General features: G+C 36.4%; 1 protein-coding gene across 3 annotated transcripts in view; it reads left to right on the forward strand.

Annotated features, from left to right (window-relative positions):
• RNMT (RNA guanine-7 methyltransferase) overlaps positions 1 to 25,836 on the forward strand; it is a 46,627-nt gene that overhangs the window by 4,206 nt on the left and 16,585 nt on the right. For all 3 annotated transcript variants that reach the window (XM_058692816.1, XM_058692818.1, XM_058692817.1), the window contains exons 3-10: positions 557 to 692; positions 3,686 to 3,811; positions 6,578 to 6,693; positions 8,628 to 8,809; positions 9,362 to 9,526; positions 12,664 to 12,781; positions 22,110 to 22,211; positions 23,577 to 23,610. In XM_058692816.1, the coding sequence (XP_058548799.1) occupies positions 557 to 692; positions 3,686 to 3,811; positions 6,578 to 6,693; positions 8,628 to 8,809; positions 9,362 to 9,526; positions 12,664 to 12,781; positions 22,110 to 22,211; positions 23,577 to 23,610 (979 nt within the window). The remainder of the gene's footprint in view (positions 1 to 556; positions 693 to 3,685; positions 3,812 to 6,577; positions 6,694 to 8,627; positions 8,810 to 9,361; positions 9,527 to 12,663; positions 12,782 to 22,109; positions 22,212 to 23,576; positions 23,611 to 25,836) is intronic.

Below are 25,836 nucleotides of genomic sequence, written 5' to 3' on the forward strand. Positions count from 1 at the left end.
GCCCTTTACCTACCATAGCATTTTTACAAAATGCTTAGTATCAGGTAAGGAGCACAAACTGAAACTTTGGAGTTAGATGAAGAGAAAAACAAACAAAAAAAAAAGCCACAAAAACAGAACCATTGACATGAATACAGCTTATTGAGTTCTAATTCCTTTATTATTTAATGCTTATGTGAGTTTTAGGATAATATAACTTATTCCTATTTTATTCTCTTATAGGAACCCCATCCACTGATGGACATTTATTGAATTGAATAAATCAGAACTCTGGAAGAGTACTGGTTTTATTAAGACATTGACATTGACACCAAAATTATATAGATGAAAGATCAAGATGAAAATTTTAAACCAAGAGATGTTTTTAAATACAGGAAACAGGGGAGAACAAATCTTACGTATGATTATAATTAGTAGGATTATGTGGTCAATGTCACTGCTTTTTGAAGTTTACCAATTTTATTAGTATTTTATCCTTATGTAGGTCAGATGCTCTTTTAAGGCTTATTTTTGCCATGTTCTGATCCTTAATTTTATTCCATTCTCTTATTTTCAGAACTTAGAAGAGGGACACAGTTCAGCAGTGGCTGCCCACTACAATGAACTTCAGGAAGTTGGTTTGGAGAAGCGTAGCCAAAGTCGTATTTTTTACCTCAGAAACTTTAATAATTGGATGAAAAGCGTCCTCATTGGTATATATGATTGATTTTTTATTTATAGTTTGGAATTTTTTATTTTAGCTTATGTCTTTTTTTTTTTTTTTTTTCTTTTCAAATGGTTATACATTAAACTACTTGGTCTTTCATTCCTATTCATTTAATTATCCAACCTTGACTTGGTAAAATTAGAGCAAAAATGAAAACTAGGCCTTTAAGATACATTTTTTTCATATTTACTTTTGGAGTAAATAAGATATTGCTGAGTGTTTAATTGATATTAAGTTCATAAGTTAACCAGGCTTTCAAAAGGCAGTATGCTCCTTTTATACTAAGAATTAAGGTTACCTAGTGCTATTAAGTAATTATTCTATGTTACTCTAATAGTTTTGGAGCAATGACTCATTGTTGGATTAAGCATTTAGCTTCTATTAAGTCAAGAAAATGGGCATTGTCATGATTTTTCATCTCTAGGCCTTTAATGAGTTGGTAAAGACGGTGGTATCACCACATATGTGGTAATTTTTTATTGAACTTGTACAGTGTTTGGGGAAAAGTAAAGTTTACTTTGAGGCTTGATAAAGACATCCAACTTTTTGGAGCCAGCCAGCATTTTATTTATGGAAACTCATCTTTAAAATTAGAATGTGGGGTGCCTGGGTGGCTCAGTCGGTTAAGTGTCCGACTCTTGATTTTGGCTGAGGTCGTAATCTCGAAGTTCATGGGATCCAGCTCTACACCTGCTTGGGATTCTCTCTCTCTGTCTTTCTGCCCCTCCCCTGCTCACGTGCATGCTCTCTCAAAATAAAAAAAAACATTAAAAAAAATTAAAATGCAAATCAGTGGAGAAATATGATTCAGAATATATTTATTGCTCTATATATTTAACATATTAAGTAGATTCTTAGGTGAGTTTAGAGAATTTTTAAAAGCCAGTGTGTTTTGAAGTTTTTCACAGTAAGATTTTGGTATTTTTTTTTTAATTTATTTAAAAGCCAGCCTCAGGAAAAGTGAGAATGCTTTTGTGATGACACTGGAAAGAATGAAGTGCTAATTGTGGAGACTTTTTAGTAGTTTTGATGATAATTTACTAATTTTTATTTTACTTATTTTAAAGATTTTATTGTTTTAGTAATCTCTAAATCCAATGTGGGGCTTGAACTCACACCCTTACGTCAAAAGTCACATGCTTTACTGACCGAGTCAGCAAGGCTTCCTAGTAATTTACTAATTTTTAAAGATACCTTATTCATTCTGAATAGTTATTAGGAGTGGGAACTAGGCTCATTATTTCAAACACATATTAATATTTTCTATCTCACTTTTGTTTTTCATACTCATTTTATTACAGAACTATGACTTATTTGTCTCTGCTAGTTTTCAGCTAGGGTAATTAAATGTTGCCTCCCAATTCCTACCCGCCCCACCCCCCTTTTTAAGGTTAGTATTATGGCATTTTTAGTCTATACTTCTAAGGTAATCTTTGAACCCTAATTCTCATTTCTTTTCAGTTTTTCTTTTCCATTCCTCATCATCATCAGTAACATAGATAACTTCTTCGGTATTTTTTCTGATGTGTCATTTGTTCTTGTATTTATTCATTGAATAAATATTTTTAAGTTCATCTGTATTTTTTACATCATTGTATTATTTTTATAATCAGGGAAACAGGTCATTTTCAAAAAGTCATAAGTCAGATTTAACAAATTTTTTCTCCCTGCATATTCATGCTATTCTTTCTTCCTTCAGCAACTCTCTCATTGGGTGCTTTGCTGTCTGCACCTGTCTTTCTGATTCTTTTGCCACAGTGTGGTCTGTGCCAAGTTCTGTCTTTGGCTTTTTCCTTTCTCTTTTTAAACATCCATTCTTTGTCATTCATTTATTATGCTATTTAAGTTTTCTAGGGGAAAATTAAATATAGAACACTGTGCTTCTGTCAAAGTTACTTTAACATCCTATGGACAGTGAAAGGCAGAAATATTTACACAGAGTATTTTAGCAGTCACAGTAGTACACACATGAAATAGGAACTGTTAAACTCAGAATAATAAGGACAAGAAGAGTAGATCTAGGATTCAGCATTGTATCAGGTTTTTGAATTGCTGAATACTTCAGTTTTTTAAGAATATTAATAGGCCTTTAACTGATATTTGAACCATTTGGCTATTGATACATTGGACCATACTGATACTATTTGTTGGTTATTAATGTGATTTGGTAGATTGGGATGAAAGATTTTTTAGAGTGGTTAAAAATTCTGATGATACTGGGGCACCGGGGTGGCTCAGTTGGTTAAGTGTCCGACTTCAGCTCAGGTCATCACCTCACAGTTCGTGAGTTCGAGCCCTGTGTTGGGCTCTGTGCTGACAGCTTGAAGCCTGGAGCCTGCTTCAGATTCTGTGTCTCCCTCTGTCTCTCCTCCGCTTGCACCCTGTCTCTCTCTTTCTCTCTCAAAAGTAAATTAAAACGTTTAAAAAAAATTTAAAAAAAAGAACTCTGATAGTAAAGTTAAGAGGTATGTATAGTTTTGGGACTTATATTTGTTTCTTATATTTGTTTTGGTGGTAAGCCTGACACCTTTTTTGAAAATCAAGCACTCTATGACCCCATAATTACTTTGATTTACGTAGGTATATTATAAGCTAAACATTTAGCTTTCGGAAAGAGAAAACTATAAAAATTACGAGTAGGTTTTTTCCTTATCATGAGCAAGTGTTGGATTTTCTTGTATTAATTAGAATTTAAAATGTCTGCTATTCAGTGTTGAATCAGATTCTAAGAGTAACCTTCAAAAACCTGTCTTAACTTTCTAAAATACCAGGCACATACTCTTTTATCTTTAATGCTAGAGGATGAACTTAACTCTTAGTCATATTTTGAAATGTTTACCAAAAGTTATAAATTACATAAATGAATGTTTAATAGTTTATAGTAAATGTCAGGCAGAAGTTAGTAGGTTTTTAGGGGTTGCAGTTGATGCTGTGGTAAAAATGGAGGAAAGATCATTTCTTATGACTTATTTCTTTTAGGGGAATTTTTAGAAAAGGTACGACAGAAAAAAAAACGTGATATCACTGTTTTGGACCTGGGATGTGGCAAAGGTGGAGATTTGCTCAAGTGGAAAAAGGGAAGAATTAATAAGCTAGTTTGTACAGGTAAGGTAAATAATGGTGTGGGGAAGAATAATTCGTGATCAGTCAGGTAAATGGAAAATAAGCAGGATCTCATTATCACATGATACTAAAAGATCTTATAAGAAGATATCTGAGGCTGTGTGTGAGATGGGTGTTTTTTAAAAATGAATTATGAGACTTTACTGATGGTATTATGCAGTATAGTTAATGAGCCTGGTATAACTTGTCCTCCCTAAAAGGAAGGAAGTAATCAAAGATAGAGTCATGTCTAAAACACAAACATGAAAAGACTTCCACTGGCCAAAGATAGGACAATTTCATCATCAAAAAGAATAGTGATTACAGTAGATTGAAACATCAAATAAAGGGGAACCCCCCCCCCCCCCCCCGCCGCAAACCCTCAGTATTCACCCTTCGAGGTTGCTATAGGAAACTTACTCATCATTCTGAAATCCATAAATTAAGGGGTGGGGGCTGAGTATGTATCTTCCTTACCTTATGTGAACTGTATTTCAAAGTAACCAAATGGTTGACAAAGAAAATTCCTCTTAACTAAAAACTCCTAATGAATAAATGCAGGAGGAATGATGAAAATCACTATTTTCCACCCTCAATGAAATAATAGATCTAAGCAACAATCATAGAAGTTGCTAAATCTATTAGGTGAAAAGTTGATAGGAATTTAATAACTGAATGAATCAAGCTCCTGAACCCACTGGTCAGTCTTAACACTGAAGTAGGACAAGCAGATGTTATGTTCTTCCAGTGCAATGAAGTGTACAGCACCATCTATATAAAGTTACCTATTTTGACACTTCCCAAATTTTTGGTTTTACGAGTGCCATACACCTTTATTTTTAAGATTGAGGATGAGAAAACTTTTGTGTATGTGCCTATATCTATTGATTATAGAAATTAAAACTGAGAATTTAAAGAATATTTTTCATCAATAAAAAATAAAGTTTAGTGACAAGACTAAAAATATTTTAGTCTTTAAAAATATTTTTCCAGATCCCTTTAGAATATAGAAAAATAGGAGACAACTAGATTTTCATACCTGTTTCTGCATTCAGTGTGTTTTGATGTGTTATTTTATTTGATGAATAGTTGTAGTGAAGGAGTATTTTAACACTTTTCAGATAATTGAGCATATTCATCTTTGATATTATATCAAAACTCAACAGATAGGGGCGCCTGGGTGGCTCAGCCGGTTAAGCGTCCGACTTCAGCTCAGGTCATGATCTTGCAGTCCGTGAGTTCGAGCCCTGCGTCGGGCTCTGTGCTGACAGCTCAGAGCCTGGAGCCTGTTTCAGATTCTGTGTCTCCCTCTCTCTGACCCTCCCCTGTTCATGCTCTGTCTCTCTCTGTCTCAAAAATAAATAAAAACGTTAAAAAAAAAAAATTAAAAAAAAAAACTCGAGATAGTAGTTCCTTACAGATAGTTATAATGTGGCATCTGAATCTGTATCAATGAACTTTTTATATTCTGTTACATTTAAATCCATTGGTCTGTCTTGCACTTTGAATGGATCTTTTCCCTGTAAGATTTTGTAATATTTGGAAAATAATGTTCACTGAAGTTATGCAGACCTTCTAAATGTTGACATCAAGAAATCACATTTTTTTTAATGTTACCATCAATCAGAAAAGTTTAAGTGTTGGGGGGCGCCTGGGTGGCGCAGTCGGTTAAGCGTCCGACTTCAGCCAGGTCACGATCTCGCGGTCCGTGGGTTCGAGCCCCGCGTCAGCCTCTGGGCTGATGGCTCGGAGCCTGGAGCCTGTTTCCGATTCTGTGTCTCTCTCTCTCTCTGCCCCTCCCCCGTTCATGCTCTGTCTCTCTCTGTCCCAAAAATAAATAAAAAACGTTGAAAAAAAAAAAAAAAGAAAAGTTTAAGTGTTGGGAAGATGCCCAGCCTGTGGTGGTAGATAGAAGTGTTTCAGATTGTAATTTTTCACTTGAAATCTCAAGTTTTATCATGGGTAACAAATACTGTCCTTTGTTTTCCTTGAAGTGGAGGTTCACTTTGTTCATTTTCAAAAAATGTCTGCCAAATCACCAAGTCTAAATAACCGGTTTATCTGTCACTGGTTCTTTCAAGTGAAAACAATTTTCTATGAAAAAAGTGTCCAGTACAGCTCACAACACAGTCACACTGGTCCTGTTCAAACTTTGTTAGGTAGCACAGATACTCTGTTACTTTCCATTTCATCACACAGAATATTGAAAAAGAGCTGAGCTTTATCAAGAGCATTCTTAAATGAAATTAGGTTTTGGGGTTTTTTTGTCCATGCTAGTTTGTAGTGGTGAAGAAGATATTAAGTATTACGTGTACCATTTGGTGCTGCTACCTTGTATTCATGATAAGGTGCCAGCATTTTACTTTTCATTGCTTTTGCACCATCAGTGCAAATCTCAACATGGAAAAAGCAAATAACATTCTATTAAAAAAAGCAAACGATATTTTCTGAGCTGGGCACGTAGTTTAGGTTTTAGAATTCAAATTGGAGTCTAAATTTTCTACTTTTAACTTGGAATAAGCATTTAAAAATAATGACGGGACGTTTCTGTTGTCAGTATCTATTGAGAAAGCTTTTAATCCTTTTAAAAAGTAATAGGATATTTGCATTTGAACAGAGACTTTCTTTTGTTTTGAAGAAAATAGAACCTCCTTGCTTTTACTAAGGATCAGTTTGGATTAATGTGTAGATTTGTTCCATCTTTGCATTTACATTTTATTTCTGTAGGTCTTTGCCAGTTACTAATGTCTGTCCCTTTCTGCCTTGCAGATATCGCTGATGTTTCTGTCAAACAGTGTCAGCAGCGGTATGAGGACATGAAAAATCGTTGTCGTGACAATGAATATATTTTCAACGCAGAATTTATAACTGCTGATTGTTCAAAGGTACAGAATTTTTTAAATTTGTCTATTTATGTATTTATTTAATTTATTTATTTATTTTTAGAGGTGGGGGTAGTGGCAGAGGTGGAGAGAGAGAAAGAAAGAAAGGGAAAGGAAGGAAAGAAAGAGAGAGAAGGAAAGAAAGAGAGAAAGAAAAAAAGAAAGAAAGAAAGAAAGTCAGTCCCAAGCAGGCTGCATGCTGTCAGCACAAGGCCCAGTGCAGGGCTCCATCCCGCGACCTTGTGATTATGACCTGAGCCAAAATCAAGAGTCAGATGCTCAACTAGGTACCCTTGTCAATTTATGTTTTATATTTTTCCTTTGGATAAATGATGTGTTTTAAAAATCAGTTCATTCTTTTAAAATGTGCTTTGAAACATTAAAAATCTCAAGACATGCATTTTCAGTTTCAACTGGAAATTCTATTAATGATAAATTTTCTTAAATGACCCACTGAGTATTTCTGGGAACTTTTTGCTTTTAATAATTTGAACTCTTGAAATCACTTGTTGCTTTTTCATTCAGGCAAGATTTATTTTCCGGTATTTTGAAAAAGAACTGAACTTATGTTTTGTTTACAGTATAATTTATTAGGGTAGTTTCCCAGCATATCAGAGTTTGGTGCTTTCCACCTTCCACCTGTTTCTGAATTTCTTAACAACTATGAAGTTTAAGAACTACAGTGGCACTTGAATAGTGAAAGTCTCACCTTGACCTTTAATGCTTTGTCTGACTCATTTGCTCATTAAACTATTATAGCTATCTTTAATCCTATACATTTTGTTTGCAGTTGTGAAAGTGAAATGGAAATGTGGTAGTATACTGCTAGAATGTCAGAAACCTTTAAAAACACTTCTGCATGTTTATAAAGTATCCCAAAGGCCAGCTTTATGTTTTGTTTTGTTTTTTTTCAACGTTTTTTATTTATTTTTGGGACAGAGAGAGACAGAGTATGAACGGGGGAGGGGCAGAGAGAGAGGGAGACACAGAATCCGAAACAGGCTCCAGGCTCCGAGCCATCAGCCCAGAGCCTGACGCGGGGCTCGAACTCACAGACCGCGAGATCGTGACCTGGCTGAAGTCGGACGCTTAACCGACTGCGCCACCCAGGCGCCCCTAGCTTTATGTTTTTTAAACATACTGTTAAAGTTACTGTTCAACATCATTTTACTTTAGCTTTTAAGTAAACCAGATAAAAGCATCAACTCTTTTAAATGTCATACTTGGTTGATAAGTTTTTAAACATGATTTCAGAATCCCTAGTTTTTAATTACTTTATTGAAGGAAAAGATCATTTTATTGTGGGCCTTATTATACATAATGAGAGAAAAGATAGGTGGTTGAGAGGGGCATGTCTACTTTTGTTTTAAGGACCCTAATTCTGGGATGCCAGGGTGGCTCAGTCGTTAAGCGACCAACTTCACCTCGGGTCATGATCTCATGGTTGGTGAGTTCGAGCCCCACATTGGGCTCTGGGCTGGCAGCTCAGAGCCTGGAGCCTGTTTCGGATTCTGTGTCTCCCTTCTCTCTCTGCCCCTCCCCTGCTCATGCTCTGTTTCTGTCTCAAAAATAAAAAATAAACATTAAAAAAATTAAAAAAAAAAAGGACCCCAATTCTACAAATTATGTTACTAAAAATTTTTTATGTTGCAGTTAGCTTCAAAATCTTGACCCATTGTATTTTATTTTTTAATATATATTTTTTAATGTTTATTCACTTTTTGAGAGACAGAAACAGAGTGTGAGCAGGGTAGGGGCAGGGAGAGAGAGACATAGAATCCAAAGCAGGCTCTAGGCTCTGAGCTGTCAGCACAGAGCCCAACACGGGGCTTGAACTCATGAACTGTAAGATCATGACCTGAGACGAAGTCAGATGCTTAGCCAATTGAGCCACCCAGGTGCCCTGTTGACCCGTTTTAATTTTTAATTTGTTTCAGGAACTTCTAATTGACAAATTTCGTGACCCAGAAATGTGCTTTGATATCTGCAGTTGTCAGTTTGTCTGTCACTACTCATTTGAGTCCTATGAGCAGGCTGACATGATGCTCAGAAATGCTTGTGAGAGACTGAACCCTGGAGGCTATTTTATTGGTACCACTCCCAATAGCTTTGAACTGATGTAAGTACTTTTGATCATGGCTTATAAGCTACTCAGAGTCAAGTTTTTTTTTTTTCCTTAAGTTTATTTTGAGAGAGGGGGAGAGAGAGAGAGAGAGAATGTGTGCACAAACGGGGAGGGGCAGAGAGAGAGAAGGAGAGCCCTACCAGGGGTCAATCTCATGAACTGTGATAAGGGCTGAGCACTTTGGTAATGTATTTGAGTAGATACTCAACATTTAAGGTCAAAAAATAGATATACAGATGGATCTTTAAAACATTTTTATGTATAAATTGGAGACCGATGCTATATCCAGCCAGTGGTTATAGTGCTAGACAAACTCCGGATCAGATACACAAAGACTTACCCAGGAGTCATGAGTGGTGAAACCAATTTCTAGCCTAATTTTATGAGTGTAATTGTTCATTATCTTTTACTTTATTGCTTCTTAAAAGTAGCTGAAATCCAATTAAAAATCCGGTAGTTTTTTCATATGCATAATCTGATCAAAGTAAGTCTAAGCTAATAACAACTTTAATCTTTTTATTTTGTTTTGGGGATAACCTTTAACAGAAGACGCCTTGAAGTTTCAGAAACAGAATCATTTGGAAATGAGATATATACTGTGAAATTTCAGAAGAAAGGAGATTATCCTTTATTTGGCTGCAAATATGACTTCAACTTGGAAGGTGTTGTGGATGTCCCTGAATTCTTGGTCTATTTTCCATTGCTAAATGAGTAAGAATGTCATTAATCTGTTATTCTTCTCTTTTTGCCTTAAGAGTGAAAAAAAGGGGGAAAAATCAGTCTTTCCATTCATTCCTTATTTTACATAGAACCCAAAGAAAAAGTATAGCCTTGTAAAGAAAAAGAAAAAAAAAAAAATAACGTCATATCCAGTTTTGTGCCATAGGTCTCTAATAGCCTTGCTTATTTAGTTTTCTTTCATCCTTAGAATTACTTTATCCTGTAGGTAAGAAAGGAACCTGTTGCCTTCAACTTGTGGCAGAAAATACCTTACATTGCAAATAGAGAAAGATTTTTTAAAAAAACTATTAGTAACTTTGGTAATATAAAATGATCCTCTTTTGACAAGGATAGGTATTAAAAGTTGTTTTACATTTCACTATAGCTTTGAAATTGCCTGTGTCTCACAGGCAGTGTTAATAATAATATCCTGATTCAGGAATGTATTCACTCGTGCACCTGGACCTAAGAGTCTTGGCAAACTACAGACATAGGGAAACTTGGGCTATCCAGGCTTCAAGGACTTATGAGACCCCTGGGCCTTGGAGGTTTCCCTGAGACGGAAAGTGGAAAAGTCAAATCTAAGGCCGTGTCACAGTTGACCAAACCTAAGTTGATTTCGTACTTTTAAAGACAAAAGTCTTTTATTGAAGAAAAAGCTTTATTTGCTACTTATTTTGAGTTGGTGATTACTTGAGTTGTGCCTCAGTCAGCTTATAAAACTATAGATACAAGATTTTTAGGATTCTACAATATATAAAAGTTTTATACAATAGTATGAGAAAATCAAATAGCATGGGACTGAACATGAGAAAAATGTTATGTACAATTTATATAAGCTGTAAAATTTAAAACTTTAAATCACTTTTTCCCCCCTTAACATTAGTAAACTCTTGTGAAATGTTTCTGCTCTTTCTAAAAGAAGAAATTAAATTTTTTTAGTATGTCATTTCGTATGTTTAGTATGTTAGCTTGGTGTTTTTGGTTAACAAAGTTGGTGATTTGAGTAGAACCAAAAAGATAAAGGCTATAATGAAACTTTTTTTAAATGCTAAGGAAGCACTAGCAGTCTTTTGTACTTAAATTGCTTAATGGTGATGCATGTGTAAAGTGTCAAGTCATCTCTATAATATCTAAAGTTTTAAAAAATTAATTACTAAAACAGCTATACATTCAGTGGGACAGTCTGAAAATGCACAGGATTTTGAGATGCCCTTCTGCCATTTTGTTAAGAAACTGATCAAAAATATAATTAGCTTTTTATATGGCAAACCCATTCAAATTGGTCAAACTGAGTCTCAGTTCTTTGTAATTATGGTATTTCTCAGGCATTAAGCTTGGTTTTATTTCTAAAGCCTTATTTTGTAGATTTATGAGTTTCATGAACTGCCAAAAATAGAAGAGACTCTTTTCTTTACTCATGTTGTCTTTCCAAGGAAGGCTAATTCAAATTATGGGGAGGCCTTACAGATGCCTCTTACATACAAATCCAGTGGCTCTCAAATGTTTCCATTCTCTCTGTTCCCTCAACTGTCATCTCGCAAGTCTTCTCGTGGACTCTTTCAGAATTATTTTCCCTTCATCTCCTTTATCTGCTGCCTGAGATCATATATGAATTTTGATATATATATATATATATATATATATATATATATATATATATATTTTAACAAATGCAGTGAGGAAAAAAACGAGTATAACAGGGAGACCTAATGTAATTGAGGATTTTGGAGTCCACCTGGGAAGAAGTGATGTTTAAGTCAACATCTAAAGGATGAATAGAAGTTGGCCAGTTGAAGACTGGAAGGGAGAATGTTCCAGGTATAAGTGACAATATGTATGAAGGCCCTGAAATGGGAAAGGGCTTGGCTCTTTCTAGGAGCTAAAGGAAGGCCATTGTGTGGTCATAAGGAATGAGGGCCCAAGTGGCTCAAGATAAGGAACATTTTCCTTTTTTTTTAAAGTAAGCTCTACACTCAGTATGGGGCTCGAGCTCACAACACCAAGATCAAGAGTTGTATGCTGTACCAACTGGGCCAGCCAGATGCCCTAAAGCAGCATTCCTTTATAGATGAGTGCCTTAAAGGCCATGCTGAAGCCTTTTGAATTGTGTGCTGGAGATCCAGTGAAGGGCGTAAAGGGGGAAAGTGACATGTGTGTATTTTTGAAAGCTCAATCTGGTTGCAGTTGAAATATTCATTGAGGGAGAGTAAGAATAGAAGCATGGAACCTAGCGAAGTAGTACAGCTGAGTGGTGGTGGTGGTGGTGGTTAAAGCAAGATGGTGGCCAATGAAGGGGTAAGAAGACCTATTTGAAGTATATTTTATAGGTAAACAGAGGATGTGTGTGTTGAACACAGCGGGCATTGGAGAGAAGAGGCATGGAGAACTCTGAAGTTTCTGGCATGAATCATTAGATGGATTTACTGAAATAAAGATTGGCAGAATGGTCTAGTGGGATTCAGCCTTGGATTTGGAAAGTTAGAGAATTCCTGTGATACATCCTGGATGTCTCAGTGGAGATTTCTAGGAAGCAGTGGAATAAATGAGTGACGAGAGAGCTGAACTACAGATAGCTGTTGGCATGCTGTGTAAAGTCAGGAAAGAGAAAATGAGTAAGGTTCTGGGCCAAACTCTTCAGAACATTAAAATTTACAAGTTGGGTAAAAGGCATTTGTAAAACAAACTGTGAAGAAGCAGCTACAGGTGTATTATAAAAATTAATAGTGTCTTTTGCTAGAGAATCCAAGAGATGAAAGAATATTTTAAAAAGGAATAGCAGCTGTTTTCAATGCCACTGTAAGGGATTAAGTTAAATAAATGAAATTTATAGAAAAATGTTCCTTACAGCTTTCATCCCTGTCTCACAGCCTTTCCTTTTACTTTCATGACACATTTATTACAGTAATAGAGTCACCTGTGGCCCATTGAGATTGAGAATACATGTTTTCTTAGAGATGTAATTATTGGTATGTTGCTCTTCACTCATTTTGTATCATCCTATTGTGAATTTATAATAATAGTTTTTTTAGTGATGCCCAGAAGTTGTCACTGTTGTGTGAAAGTAAACTATTGAGGAATTATAAATAATGTGGAAGTGTTTTAATTAAGTAATCTATTTTGGACAGAATGGCAAAGAAGTACAATATGAAACTAGTCTACAAAAAAACATTTCTGGAATTCTATGAAGAAAAGGTTAAGAACAGTGAAAATAAAATGCTGTTAAAACGAATGCAGGCCCTGGAGGTAAGTATTTAGAAATTCTAGGTCATGATAAACTTGTTTGACTGTTTCTGAGATTCCTTTCAAGACCATATAGATGCTCAATATTTATATAAATCACACAGATTATTCTTAACTGCTCTAGACCCTTCAGCACCCAGGACAGAGCTCATTACAGGAACTTTCCTTCATGGCTGCTCAAGAAATACTGGAATGAATAAATGAATGGCACTGTCATCAAATTCTGTTTTCTACATAGACTGTTTTAATATAGGATTTCTTAACCTCAGGATTGTTGGCATTTTGGACTGGGTAATTTCTTTGTTGTGAAGGGCTGTTCTAGTCACAGGATATTGAACATCATCTCTGGCATCTATGCACTAGATGTCAGTAGTACCCCTGCCCCCAGTTGTGAGCCAAAAATGACTCCAGATGTTACCAAATATCCCCTGGGGTGCAAGATTACATTACTTCTTCACAATAATGCCCATTGGTTACATTAGTAATTTAAAATCTTCCTGACCAGGATCTAAGATGAGCTCATACCATGCCTAGTTTTGTTCTTTGGTGACTATCTAGCAAGATTCTGGTCTTTTAGACTATATTGTTGCTGAGACCTGTTTTAACTCCTGGATTCTTCTCTGCTTTCCCAAATTGCAGCAATGGCAGCTTCTATACAAGCGTTAAATACAGTGTATAGCCATTGACTAGTTAGTTTTCATTATGTCCTTTTTCAGTATTTAATGAGATCTGAAATAGTGAACATTTTTGTTATTATCAACAGGATCATATTAATCAAATGGTTATTAAACTTCTTTAGAGAGTTCGTTTAATTTAGAATATTTTTTAAAGTACTGCAAGCATACTCACTTATTTTGCTAATTACCCCCATGAAGTAGGCAAAACAGTCCCCTTCCACAGTTTAAAATGGGCCATCTTAGGTTCAGAGAGGATACATGAGTTTTTCAAGGCCACAAAGTTGTAAACCTAAGATATTCTTTAGTTTTTATAGGTGGTTTTCAAACAAATCTCCTGCTGCAATTGCATCCATACAGCTTTCCCAATTTTGAGTGGAAAGATCCTCTTTAAATCCTAAGTTATCTTTTGAAACTACTAACCACTAAAATGGTACATTCTTCATTGGTTATATTTTCTGTATTTTAGAATTAAGAATATTTGTATTTGCTTTATGTTAGCAGGAGAGGTTTGTTTTTGTTTTGAGAGAGAAAAGAAAACTAGAAAAAGTGTGTGTACACAAATCACACACACATGCCTGTAGTTTGTCGTCCTTAACTTGGTGGTGCTTTGCATGTATGATGATCAGTTATTTATATTTTTCTCTTAGCATGTATGTAATGACTTGATATGTGTAATTTTTTCGAAATTGTATGTGGAGAGTGGGATATGGGATAGCAGGGTCCCCTTTCTTCAAGGATCTTATGGTATGTTGAGGAGATAAACATTCAAGCCAGTTATTCAGTACAATATGAGAATTGCAGTAATGAAATACTCAAAGTGCAGTGCTTATCCGAAAGGGTCTTTTGTGAAAATAGTAAACTAAGAGTGAAGGCAGAGAAGCATGAAAGAGTAGGGGATGTTTGAAGAAGTATGAAAAACTTTTCTTTAGCAAAGTGGTTCTCCAGTCTTCCTTTTCCCCCAGTGTTGCCTTTGAGGATATGACTTATCCCTCTGGGAACATACATGAATGTAATAGCATGTAATTTGAAAAAGTTCTTTGGTTTTTCCTACTTCTTCACCAAGTTACTTCTGCAAGTCTATAAAGGACTTTGAGCAGGAGACAACATGTCCCACGAGTGGGAACATGACTCAGATGGTAGTATAGAGGATGGTTTGGAGGGGTGTGAAGACCAGAGACACAGTCAGAATGCTAATTGTTTTAGTCTGTGTTAGAGTTTTAAATGGATCTGTTTTCTGATGTTTGCTATTAAAAAAAAATCTTTTCCTAAAGCCGCCAGCCTTGAGCTGACCCAGAGGTTCAGCAATAGAACCAATAACTTTGCTCTCCTAGAGCACTGTAGCAGAGGGAAGGAAGAATGAAAAGACTCAAGGCACTATGGTTATAAAATCCTGACACCTGTTTCTTTTCTTTCACCTGCTTTCAACATTTTTTTTTTTTTTTTTTTTTTAATTTATTTTTGGGACAGAGAGAGACAGAGCATGAACGGGGGAGGGGCAGAGAGAGAGGGAGACACAGAATCGGAAACAGGCTCCAGGCTCCGAGCCATCAGCCCAGAGCCTGACGCGGGGCTCGAACTCACGGACCGCGAGATCGTGACCTGGCTGAAGTCGGACGCTTAACCGACTGCGCCACCCAGGCGCCCCTCTTTCACCTGCTTTCAAAAGAATAATCAGTTTTGCAGCTTTATAGTCATATGTTGTTTGGTCTTTTAAAGTGATTGAGAGGGGAGAGAGATGTCTAGTGAGAGGCAGATAATCACATGGAGGAATCTTATACTGATACTTTGAAGAGCATATTTACAACAGAATAGTTTGCAGTCATTCACATTAAAGTTTTGAAGCTTTATAATAGGATGAAACCACAAGATGTGGGATTAAAGTTTCAAAAACACTTAAAAGTGGTGTTTCTTATATCCCTTGTATTAAGATACCATAAAAGGTAAAGTGGCTGATTATAGCAATATGGGACTCCAAAAAGCTAAGTACTTTTTAAATAGTAAACAACCAAATTTCTGATGTCTGAGCTTACTGTGGGATACATTTAAAGAAGGGAAAAAGGAAGATAGCAAAGTAGACATTCCTGGATCATTTTTTCTTTCTTTCTTTCTTTCTTTCTTTCTTTCTTCCTTCCTTCCTTCCTTCCTTCCTTCCTTCCTTCCTTCCTTCCTTCCTTTCTTTCTTTCTTTCTTTCTCTTTCTTTCTTTCTTTCTTTCTTTTTTAGTGTTTATTTAGTTTTGAGAGGGAGAGAGAGCTCATGCATGCCTTAACTGGGGAGGGGCAGAGAGAGAGAGAGACAGAGGATCTGAAGCAGGCTCTGTGCTGACGGCAGAGAGCCAGATGTGGCATTCGAATTCATGAACCTTGAGATCATGACCTGAGCCAAAGTCAGATGCTTAACTAACTGAGCCATCCAGGTGCCCCTGAAACATTTTCTTAAAAATTTACTAGGAAGATCTAGGTCTGAAGTGATTCTTTGCTGGCTGGTTTGTTGTAAAAAGACAAAGAAATTGGGGCGCCTGGGTGGCGCAGTCGGTTAAGCGTCCGACTTCAGCCAGGTCACGATCTCGCGGTCCGCGAGTTTGAGCCCCGCGTCGGGCTCTGGGCTGATGGCTCGGAGCCTGGAGCCTGTTTCCGATTCTGTGTCTCCCTCTCTCTGCCCCTCCCCCGTTCATGCTCTGTCTCTCTCTGTCCCAAAAATAAATTAAAAAAAAAAAAAAAAAAAAAAAAAACGTTGAAAAAAAAAAAAATTAAAAAAAAAAAAAGACAAAGAAATTAGAATATATAACCTTTGTAGAGTAGATGGTTGTTAAGTATTCTATGTAGTTCATTATGGTTTCATTTACATGTATTACAAAGCAGTACACTTCATAGTATAAAGGGATGTTACTTGAGATGGATTAAAAATAGCACTTGAAGTAATTTGAATAAACATTTGGCCAGCATAGCCTTAAAACAGCATTTTTGTGTATGTGTAGCCCTTCAAATTCTTAGAGAAATATGGAGACTGCCTGTATTTTGGAAGCTGGATTATTTTCCTTACCTTCTTGAACTCACAGGGCTCTCTGTTGATTCATTTTTCATATGTATTTTTAATTTTTTATTTTAATTACCTGGTGCTCATCAGGACAAGTGGACTCCTTAATCCCCATACCCTATTTCACCCATCTCACCCCCCCTCCCCCACTACCAACTGCCCTCTGGTAACCATCAGTTTGTTCCCTGTATTCAGTCTTTTTCTTGTTTTACTTCTTCCTTACCAATTTGGATGCCTTTTATTTCTTTCTGTTGTCTGATTGCTTTGGGTAGGACTTCTAGTACTATGCTTATGCTGAATAAAAATGATGAGAGTGGACATCCTATCTTGTTCCTTGGTTTTTAGGGGAAAGGCTTTCAGTTTTCCCCATTAAGAATGATGTTAACTGGGTTTTTCATATATGGCTTTTACTATGTTGAGGTATGTTCCCTCTAAACCTACTTTGTTGAGGGTTTTTATCATGCATGGATGTTATACTTTGTCAAATACTTTTCTGTGTCTGTTGAAATGATCATATGGTTTTTATCCTTTCTCTTATTGATGTGGTATATCACAATTGATTCATGAATATTGAACCACCCTTGCAACCCATTAATAAATCCTACTTGATTCTGGTGAATGATATTTTTATATGTACTGTTGGACTTGGTTTACTAGTTATTTTGTTGAGGATTTTTGCATCTATGTTCATCAGAGATATTGGCCTATAGTTCTCTTCTTTTGTGATGTCTTTATCTGATGTTGGTATCAGGGCAGTGTTGGCCTCACAGAATGAATTTCGAAGTTTTCTTTTCCATTTTTTTTTTTTTTTGGAATAGTTTGAAAAGAATAGATTTTAACTCTAAATGTCCTGCACTTTGGTTTTTTGGGAGTTTTTTGATTACTGATTCAATTTCTTTGCAGATTATCAGTCTGTTCACATATTCTGTTTCTTCCTGTTTCAGTTTTTGTAATTTATATGTTTCTGGAAATTTATCCATTTCTTCTAGGTTGTCACAATTTGTTTGCCTATAGTTTTCCATAAGATTCTCTTATATTTTATGTTTGTACTTCTGTGGTGTTGGTTGTTATTTCTCCTCTCTCATTTGTGTTTCTATTTATTTGGGTCCTTTCCCTTTTTTTCTTGTTGAGTCTGGCTAGAGATTTATCAATTTCAGTTATCAATTTTTTTCAAAGAACCAGCTCCTGGTTTAATTGATGTATTGTTTATTTTTTGTTTTTTGTTTTTTGGATTTTTTTAGTTTCTATATCATTTATTTCTGCTCTAATCTTTATTATTTCCTTCCTTCTGTTGATTTTAGGTTTCATTTGTTGTTCTTTTCCTAGGTCCTTTAGATGTAAGTTTAAGTTGTGTATTTGAGATTTTTCTTCCTTCTTGAGGTAGGCCTGTATTGCTATAAACTTCCCTGTTAGAACTGCCTTATTGCATCCCAGAAGTTTTGGATTGTTGTGTGTTAATTTTTATTTGTTTCCATGTACTGTTTAAATTTATTCTTTTATTTACTGGTTGACCCATTCATTGTTTAGTAGCATATTGTTTAACCTCCGTGTATTCATGGTCTTTCCAGATTTTTTCTTGTGTTTGACTTCTGGTTTCATAGTGTTGTGTTCAGAAAAGGTACATGGTGTGATTTCTATCTTTTTGAATTTGTTAAGCTTTGTTTTGTGGCCTAATTGTGATCTATTTTAAAAGAATATTCCATGTGTACCTGAAAAGAATGTGCATTCTGCTGTTTTAGGATGGAATGTCCTGAATATATCTGTTAAATCCATCTGGTCCAGTGTGTCATTCAAAGCCATTGTTTTCTTGTTGATTTTCTGTTTAGATGATCTGTCCATTGATGTAGGTGGGATGTTAAAGTCCCCGACTATTATTGTATTATCATCAGTTCCTTTATATTTCTTATTGTTTTATATTATTGTTTATATTTCTTACTGCTTATATTTCTTATATTTCTTATTAATATTCTTAATATTCTTATTGTTTCTTATTGTTTATATATTCTTATTGTTTTACCCAAGTACTTGGGTGCTTTCATATTGGGGCCATAAATATTTACAATCATTCTGTCTTCTTGATGGATTGTCCCTTTTATGATCTAGTGTCCTTCTTGGCCTTTTGTCACAGTTTTTGTTTTAAAGTATATTTTGTGTGTTGTAAGTATTGCTACCCAGCAGTCTTTTGACATCTATTTGCATGATGAATGTTTCTCCATCCCCTCGCTCTCAATCTTAGGTCTAAAATGAGTCTCTTATTGTTGTTTATTTTAGAGAGCACGAGCAGGGTAGGGGCAAAGGGTGAGAGAGTATCTCAAGCAGGCTCTCCACTCAGCATGGAGCCTGATGGTGAGGCTCAATCCCGTGACTTTGGGATCATGACTTGAAACAAAATCAGGAGTTGGACACTCAACTGCCTGAGCCACCCAGGCGCTCTGGGTCTTGTTTTTTATCCATTCTCTCACCCTGTGTCTTTTGATTAGAGTGTTTAGTCCATTTACAAATGGAGTGTTTAGTCCATTTACATTCAAAGTAATTATTGATAGGTATATATTTATTACCATTTTATTATTTGTTTTGTGGTTGTTTCTGGAGATTTTCCCTGATCTTTTCTTGTCTTTCTCTCTTTCATGGTTTACTGGTTTCCTTTAGTGATATATTTGGATTTCTTTGTCTTCATTCTTTGCTTATTTATTAGTGGTTTTGGATTTGTGGTTACCATTAGGTTTTTATAGAACATCTTCTGTATACAGCAGTCTGTATTAACTTGATGGTCATTTGAGTTTGAACCCATTCTTTATTCTTCTCCTCTCCACGTTTTAGGTATATAGCTTTACATCTTTTTATTTTGTGAATTCTTTGAGTTTTTATAGAAATACTCATTTTTACTGCTTTTGTGTTTCCTACCTTCATACTGTCATTTTTGGTCTTTCCACTTAGGACAGTCCTCTTCAATATCTCTTGCATAGCCAGTTTAGTGGTCACAGACTCCTTTAGTTTTTGTTTGTCTGGGACACTTTTTATCTCTCCTTCTATTCTGAATGATAGCTTTGCTGGATAGAGTATTCTTGGCTGCGTATTTTTCCCATTCAGCACTTTCACTATGTCATTCTACTCCCTTCTGGCTTGCACAGTTTCTTTTGAAAAATCTCTTGCTAGCCTTATGGGTTTTCCCTTGTAAGTTAATGACTTCTTTTGCCTTGCTGCCTTTAGTGTTTTTTCTTTATCACTATATTTTGCCATTTTAATAACAGCATGTTTTGATGTGGATCTGCTTTTGTTGATTTTCATGGGGGTTCTCTGCTTCCTGGATCTGGATATTCACTTTCTTCCTCAGAGTAGGGAAGCTTTCAGCTAATATTTCTTCAAATAAATTATCTGCCCCTTTTTCTCTTTCTTCTTCTGGGACTCCTGTAATATGAATGTTACTGCATTTGATGGAGTCACTGAGTTCCCTAAGTTTATTCTCATTTTGCATAATTCTTTTTTCTCTCTTTTGTTCAGCTTGATTACTTTCCATTACTCTGTTTTCCAGGTCATTAATTTGTTCCTCTGCTTCTTCCACCCTGCCGCTGTTCATTCCATTGGGTGTGTTTCTCATTTCATTTATTGAGCCCTTTATCTCTGCTGTGTTATTCCTTATCTGCATTAATGGCCTCACTGATGATGTCCTTCATTTTTTCCTCAAGTCCAGTGAGTATCTGTATGATCATTGCTCTAAATTCTCCATCAGGCATATACTTCTATGTATTTCACTTAGGTCTCTGATCGTGGCCTTGTAGTGTTCTTCATTTGGGACAAATTCCTCTGTCTTCTCATTTTGTCTAAGTCTCTGTGTATTAGGAAAGTCAACTATATTTCCTGTTCTTGAGCATAATGGCTTTATGAAGAACAAGTCCCATAGTACTGCGCTGTGTAGTGTTCCCTGGCCCCCAGGGCCTGGCACTTCCAGGTGTATCTCCGTTGTGTGCTGTGTATGCTCTGCTAATGTGTCCTGGTCTTTTTATCCTTCACGCCAGTCGTTTGTAGAGGTTTTTGGGTTTTTTTTGCCTGTTGTGAGCAGGGTTTGTTCCCTAACCTGAATGTGGGACATTTTACCTAGGTGTGCTGTGGTCTGCTTGTGAAATGGGACCTCTTGCCACTGCCCCTGGAACCAAGGCCCTGCAAAACACCGGCTAGGGAGATGAATTGTGGGCAGGGGGTTGGGCTGGTCTTCTGCTAAAGGGGGCCCATCTCGTTGGGACTAAGGCAAGCATGACTGGGAAGGGCGGTTCCACTAGAGTATAGGCAGGGCAAGGCTTGGTGTAAGAAGTTAGGTAGTGAGTGTTGGAGTGCATTGGTTCCTGCACATGGCTCTATGTTTATGCTGAGGGGTGGGGGAAGGAAATGGTGCCAGCCAGTTCCCTTGTTCCCTTAAGGGTCTCTTTGTGAACATAGTCTCTCTGGGACACATTTAACCTCCCTGCTGTGTGGTCCAGGCAATTTTCAGATGACTGTTTCCACACTGTATGTCTGCAGGCTGTTTGCCCTGCCTTTTCTTCAATAGTAGGTTCAATGCTCTCTGAGCTCTCCCAGAGCCAAGCATGCTGACCTTTAAAACTCCAGGCTTTAAGCCCCACTGGTTGCAGGAACTCATAAAATTCAGGCCTTCTCTATTTCCAGGCCAATGGCTATGGGGATTTGTTCTCCCTGTGCATTCCCTTATGTGTTGGTCTGTCTCTTGCCCTTTTCTGTGACTGCAGCTTTCTCCCCACCAGAGTGGCCACTATTGGTTTCTGTCCCAAACCATGTCTCTGCTCTTCTTACCTTCACTGTGACCCTTTCTCTACTTTTAAGTTGTGGAGTTTGTTTTGCCAGTCTTCAGATCAATTTCTGGAGTATTTAGGATGATTTGATACTTAGTTGTATTCATGGGACAAGGCAAGCCTAGGGGCCTATCTCCCCACCAGCATATTCCTCTCGGCATTTCAAGTTTTTCATCTGTATTCTAGTTTCTGTTCATGCTTCTGATGGCTATTATATCACCATAATGTTTAAATTAATATTTAGCTCTTTTTTTTTTTTTTTAATTTTTTTAATGTTTTTATTTATCTTTGAGACAGAGAGATAGAGCATGAGCAGGGGAGGGGCAGAGAGAGAGGGAGACACAGAATCTGAATTAGGCTCCAGGCTCTGAGCTGGCAGCACAGAGCCTGACGCGGGGCTCGAACTCATGGACCTTGAGATCATGACCCGAGCTGAAGTCGGACTATTAACCGACTGAGCCACCCAGGCGCCCCAATATTTAGCTCTTTTGATAATAACTTCCTTCAGTTTTGTGTTATAACAGAAAAACTTTCACTGGGAGTCAGGGAGATGCAAATGTTTGCTGCTAAGTGGACCAGTTTTGTCCAACTGTAAATATCCTATGATTATCATCAAAGTTGACCATAACAACTGCTTTGTTAGGAGAGGATTCTCTTCACCCATTTTTTTCACATTTCAAAAGTATGTGTAGTTTGTATTCCTGAAATAATACTTAAGGATTTTCTTAAGTATTTTATTTTTGTGATTTAGTATTTTTAATTCCGAATTGTAAGTTTCATTTAATTGCCTAACTAGGAATTTCCCTGGTTTCCCTAGCCATATCCTGCAAACGAGAATTCCAAACTTGCTTCTGAGAAGGTGGATGACTATGAACATGCAGCAGATTACATGAAAAACAGTCAAGTAAGGTTACCTTTGGTAAGTTTTCATTTGTAGCATGTTTTATAGAAAATGAAAAAAAAAAAGCATATAGTATATGGAGACTTATGAAATTATTTCACTGGTTTACAAATCAAATACCTGTTAGTCTGTTTCCCCTTTTTATAGGCATAGAATATAAAATAAAATGTATTTCAGTACTAAGAACTGAGTCCTATTTCTGAGGCAGTAAGGATGGGGAGAAAGTTGTAAGCTTGGTTGGAGAGTTCCTTGCTATATCATTGTATCTTAACCTGGGCACTGCTGACTCACTGTGTTCCGGAGGTAAAATTCAGGGGCTCATGAACTTTGATGGAGAAAAATTACATCTCCATTTTCAATGACTTCTGCATGCAAGCTCACATTTCTTTAATTAAGAATGTAACAGTACCACAGTGGTATTAGATATAGCTGTGATTGTCATCAATAGAAATTACAGATATTTTCATAACACATTTCTGCTGAAATCTTAGACTATTGTTTACATTTATCACTTCTTCAAAATCACATTAATTACTGGAATGGCTACTCTATCTTGTTAGTCTAAGGACATGGACAAAGTAGCACATATAGTACTATATCAATGTGTTTTTTAGTATTTTAGTAACTTTAAAATATAATTTATTTCTTTTGTATGATATGTATGTTGTGATTCCTTTGTAAAAACACAAAAATCTTATTTCTTCCTACAATGCTATTGGATGTTCAAGAGAGGCTTTTTAATGTTTTCATTTTCCACGTTAAAAATATAAAATTGATGCTTTTTCCAATTATACACACACACGAATACCCTCTTTACACAGATTCACCCTTTGGTTGAGAATCGGCAGTTTAGAGAATTAGGCAGGAGAGCACAATTGAGAGGATAACATTAAAGTCTCATTGACTTTTTTGATATATTTAGATCACAGTAATATTAAAAGTAAATTATGTATACAGTTGACCCTTGAACAATGTGAGGGTTGGGTTGCTGACTCCCCATGCAGTCAGAAGTAAGCCTATAACTTTTGATTCCCCAAAATGTAACTAACGATAGCCAACTGTTGACCATAAGCCTTACCAGTAACATGATCAGTTAATACGTATTTTGTATATGTATTGTATACTATATTCTTATAGTAATGTAAGCTAGAGAAAAAATGTTATTTAAAAATCATAAGGAAAACATGTTTACAGTATGGCATTTATTGAAAAAGTCCACATATAAGTATATCTGCACAGTTCAAGCTTGTGTCGTTCAAGGGTCAACTTATATTTATAGCGAACTAGGGTTGTTTGGGCACTTCTGTCCATTGTTGAAAAATACATGTTTATGTACTTCCATATTCAATCTAAAATGTTCTTTTTTTTTTTTTTTAATTTTAGGGAACCTTAAGTAAGTCAGAGTGGGAAGCCACAAGTGAGTATATCATCAGTGTAGATTTACAAAGATTGTTTCAGAGTGATTGTTAAAATTTGAAAACTTTGGAATTTTTTGATATACGTTAGTATGTGTGTGTGTTTTATGTTTACACAGAATCCCTATATGTGTCTAACTCACTTTTTCTTGCATAGCTATTTAGTGCCAAGAGAAAATATATGCAGGGCATTCCTTAACATAAACTTTCATGAGCATTCTTTTTTTTTTTAAAGTTTATTTTATTTATTATGAGAGAGACAGCATGAGTGAGGAAGGGGCAGAGAAAGAGGAGAGAGAGAATCCCAATCAGGCTGTGTGCTGAAAGCCTGGTGCAGGGCTCCAACCTGCAAAGCCATGAGATCATGACCTGACCTAAAACCAAGAGTCAGTCGCTTAACCAACTGACCACCCAGGCACCCTTAACATTCTTAAACATTTTCATTACCTAATTGTTACTACATAGGCATCTGTATTTGCTGTTTTTACCTTAGATTTCTTTGGAAATTTTGGCTTATGGAACACTTCCATGTATTTTGTTTCTAGCCACTCTGATGTTGACTACAAAGGCATAATTAATAAGTACTAGAACATTTAGTGAAGTAGCAGTGAGCAGGATATTTTAGAGGGATGTGTGATTGGGAAGGGCCTGGTACAAAGACATTCTGAAGTGAGATACCTGTCTTTGGAAGAGAAGTCAGAGGCCTGGCAAATCTGTGAAGTCCGTGGTTCTTCAGCAAATGGATGCTGAGAAAGCATCACCCAGGGCCTCCGTGTTAAGATGATAATACCCTAATGTAGCTGTCCTGAGGACATAAAAGGTAGTTCCCACTGTTCATTTAAGTATTTGTTGATTATGTTGAAGGCATAAGTGGTAATCAGAGACAACCTATTTGATAAATGTTGAGTATTAACTTACATAAAGTTCTGTGAAAGGGCTTTGGGGGATAAACAAAGTAAACAGTTGCAGTCTCTACTTCCCAGATGTTTACAATCTAATGAAAGAAACAGACACAAATAAATGCAGTGCTAGGCAAACTGTTTTAAGTGCTGAAGTTTCTATAATAGGGAAAATAGCTGTAGGAGAGCCTAAGGAAAAGTAGTAAAATCTGGGAAGTAATAATAGTTGGTATAATTGAATATTTAACATGTGCTCAGGCATGACTGGAGCCTTTTCATATGTTGTAACTTATTTAATCCTCACAACTTTAAGGGTAAACTAGTCTCACTAATATCTCCTTTTCACAGATAAGAAAGCACTTAAATAACTTACCTGAGGTCACAGAGCTAACCCAGCTGATTCATACTTGTACCCATGGCCTCATGGAAGCCTGTGTGAAGGGATTTTTCTTAGGACTTGCTGAATTGGAGAGAGAGGAAAAGAAGAAATACAAATAGAGCCAACATGTTGAGCCTGTTTGTCTCAGAATATTGGTGCCCTTAGTGGAAATGGGATTATAGGACCATCAGACTGAGAAATGTGTGCCTAAACCTGTACATTTCATTACTTTTCCCAAAGTGGAGACTTAGGTATCTTAGACATCCTGCCAGTCCTAAAGTATGATGTAAGGAAAACTTTGGTCAAATGCGATGGTGGTACTAGGTATAGTTTAGAACTGTGTTTCTGTACCTCAGTGTGGACTTTAGTGATAGCTTGCAGATGAAGAATTAGATGCCCCCAGACAGTGGAGGGAGAGATAGGTTAGAGATGTGAAAAGCAGTAGGAAAGGAGCAGTGGCCACATTGCAGCCAAACTCTAGCATGTCAGGATCAGTGTGGTCTTTCATGAATTACACTATTCTAAACTGGAGGATTTGTGGGCTGGAGTCACAGTCTGATAAGTAGAAGCTGTACTTCAAACTCCTCCTCATCTAATTAAACTCCTATTACAAGAACCTGTTGCTCCTCTAGAAGATTCTTTAAATGTGAAAATAAAGTAGAGAATTGTTGCTTAATTGCTTTTATAAGTGGTTCAGGATTTATTTCTTTAAATTCCAAGTGAAATGCCTACACAGAAGGCATTTTAGAGAGGAAAGAAAGTTATTAATTGTCGATCTGAAGTCAGACACTGCATCTGAGTGATTTTAAATGACCTTAGATTTAGGGAAGGTCAGGATTGCTGGATTGTCTGCCATAGGTACCAGTGTGTTTGGGGTGGGTAGGACTGGAGACAGATCACTTGGAGTGTGAGACAAGCTAAATAACACTGCCTGCTCCTAAGTCCTGTGA

This window comes from Neofelis nebulosa, chromosome 11 (genome assembly GCF_028018385.1).
Source record: "Neofelis nebulosa isolate mNeoNeb1 chromosome 11, mNeoNeb1.pri, whole genome shotgun sequence".
Lineage (NCBI taxonomy): Eukaryota > Metazoa > Chordata > Mammalia > Carnivora > Felidae > Neofelis > Neofelis nebulosa.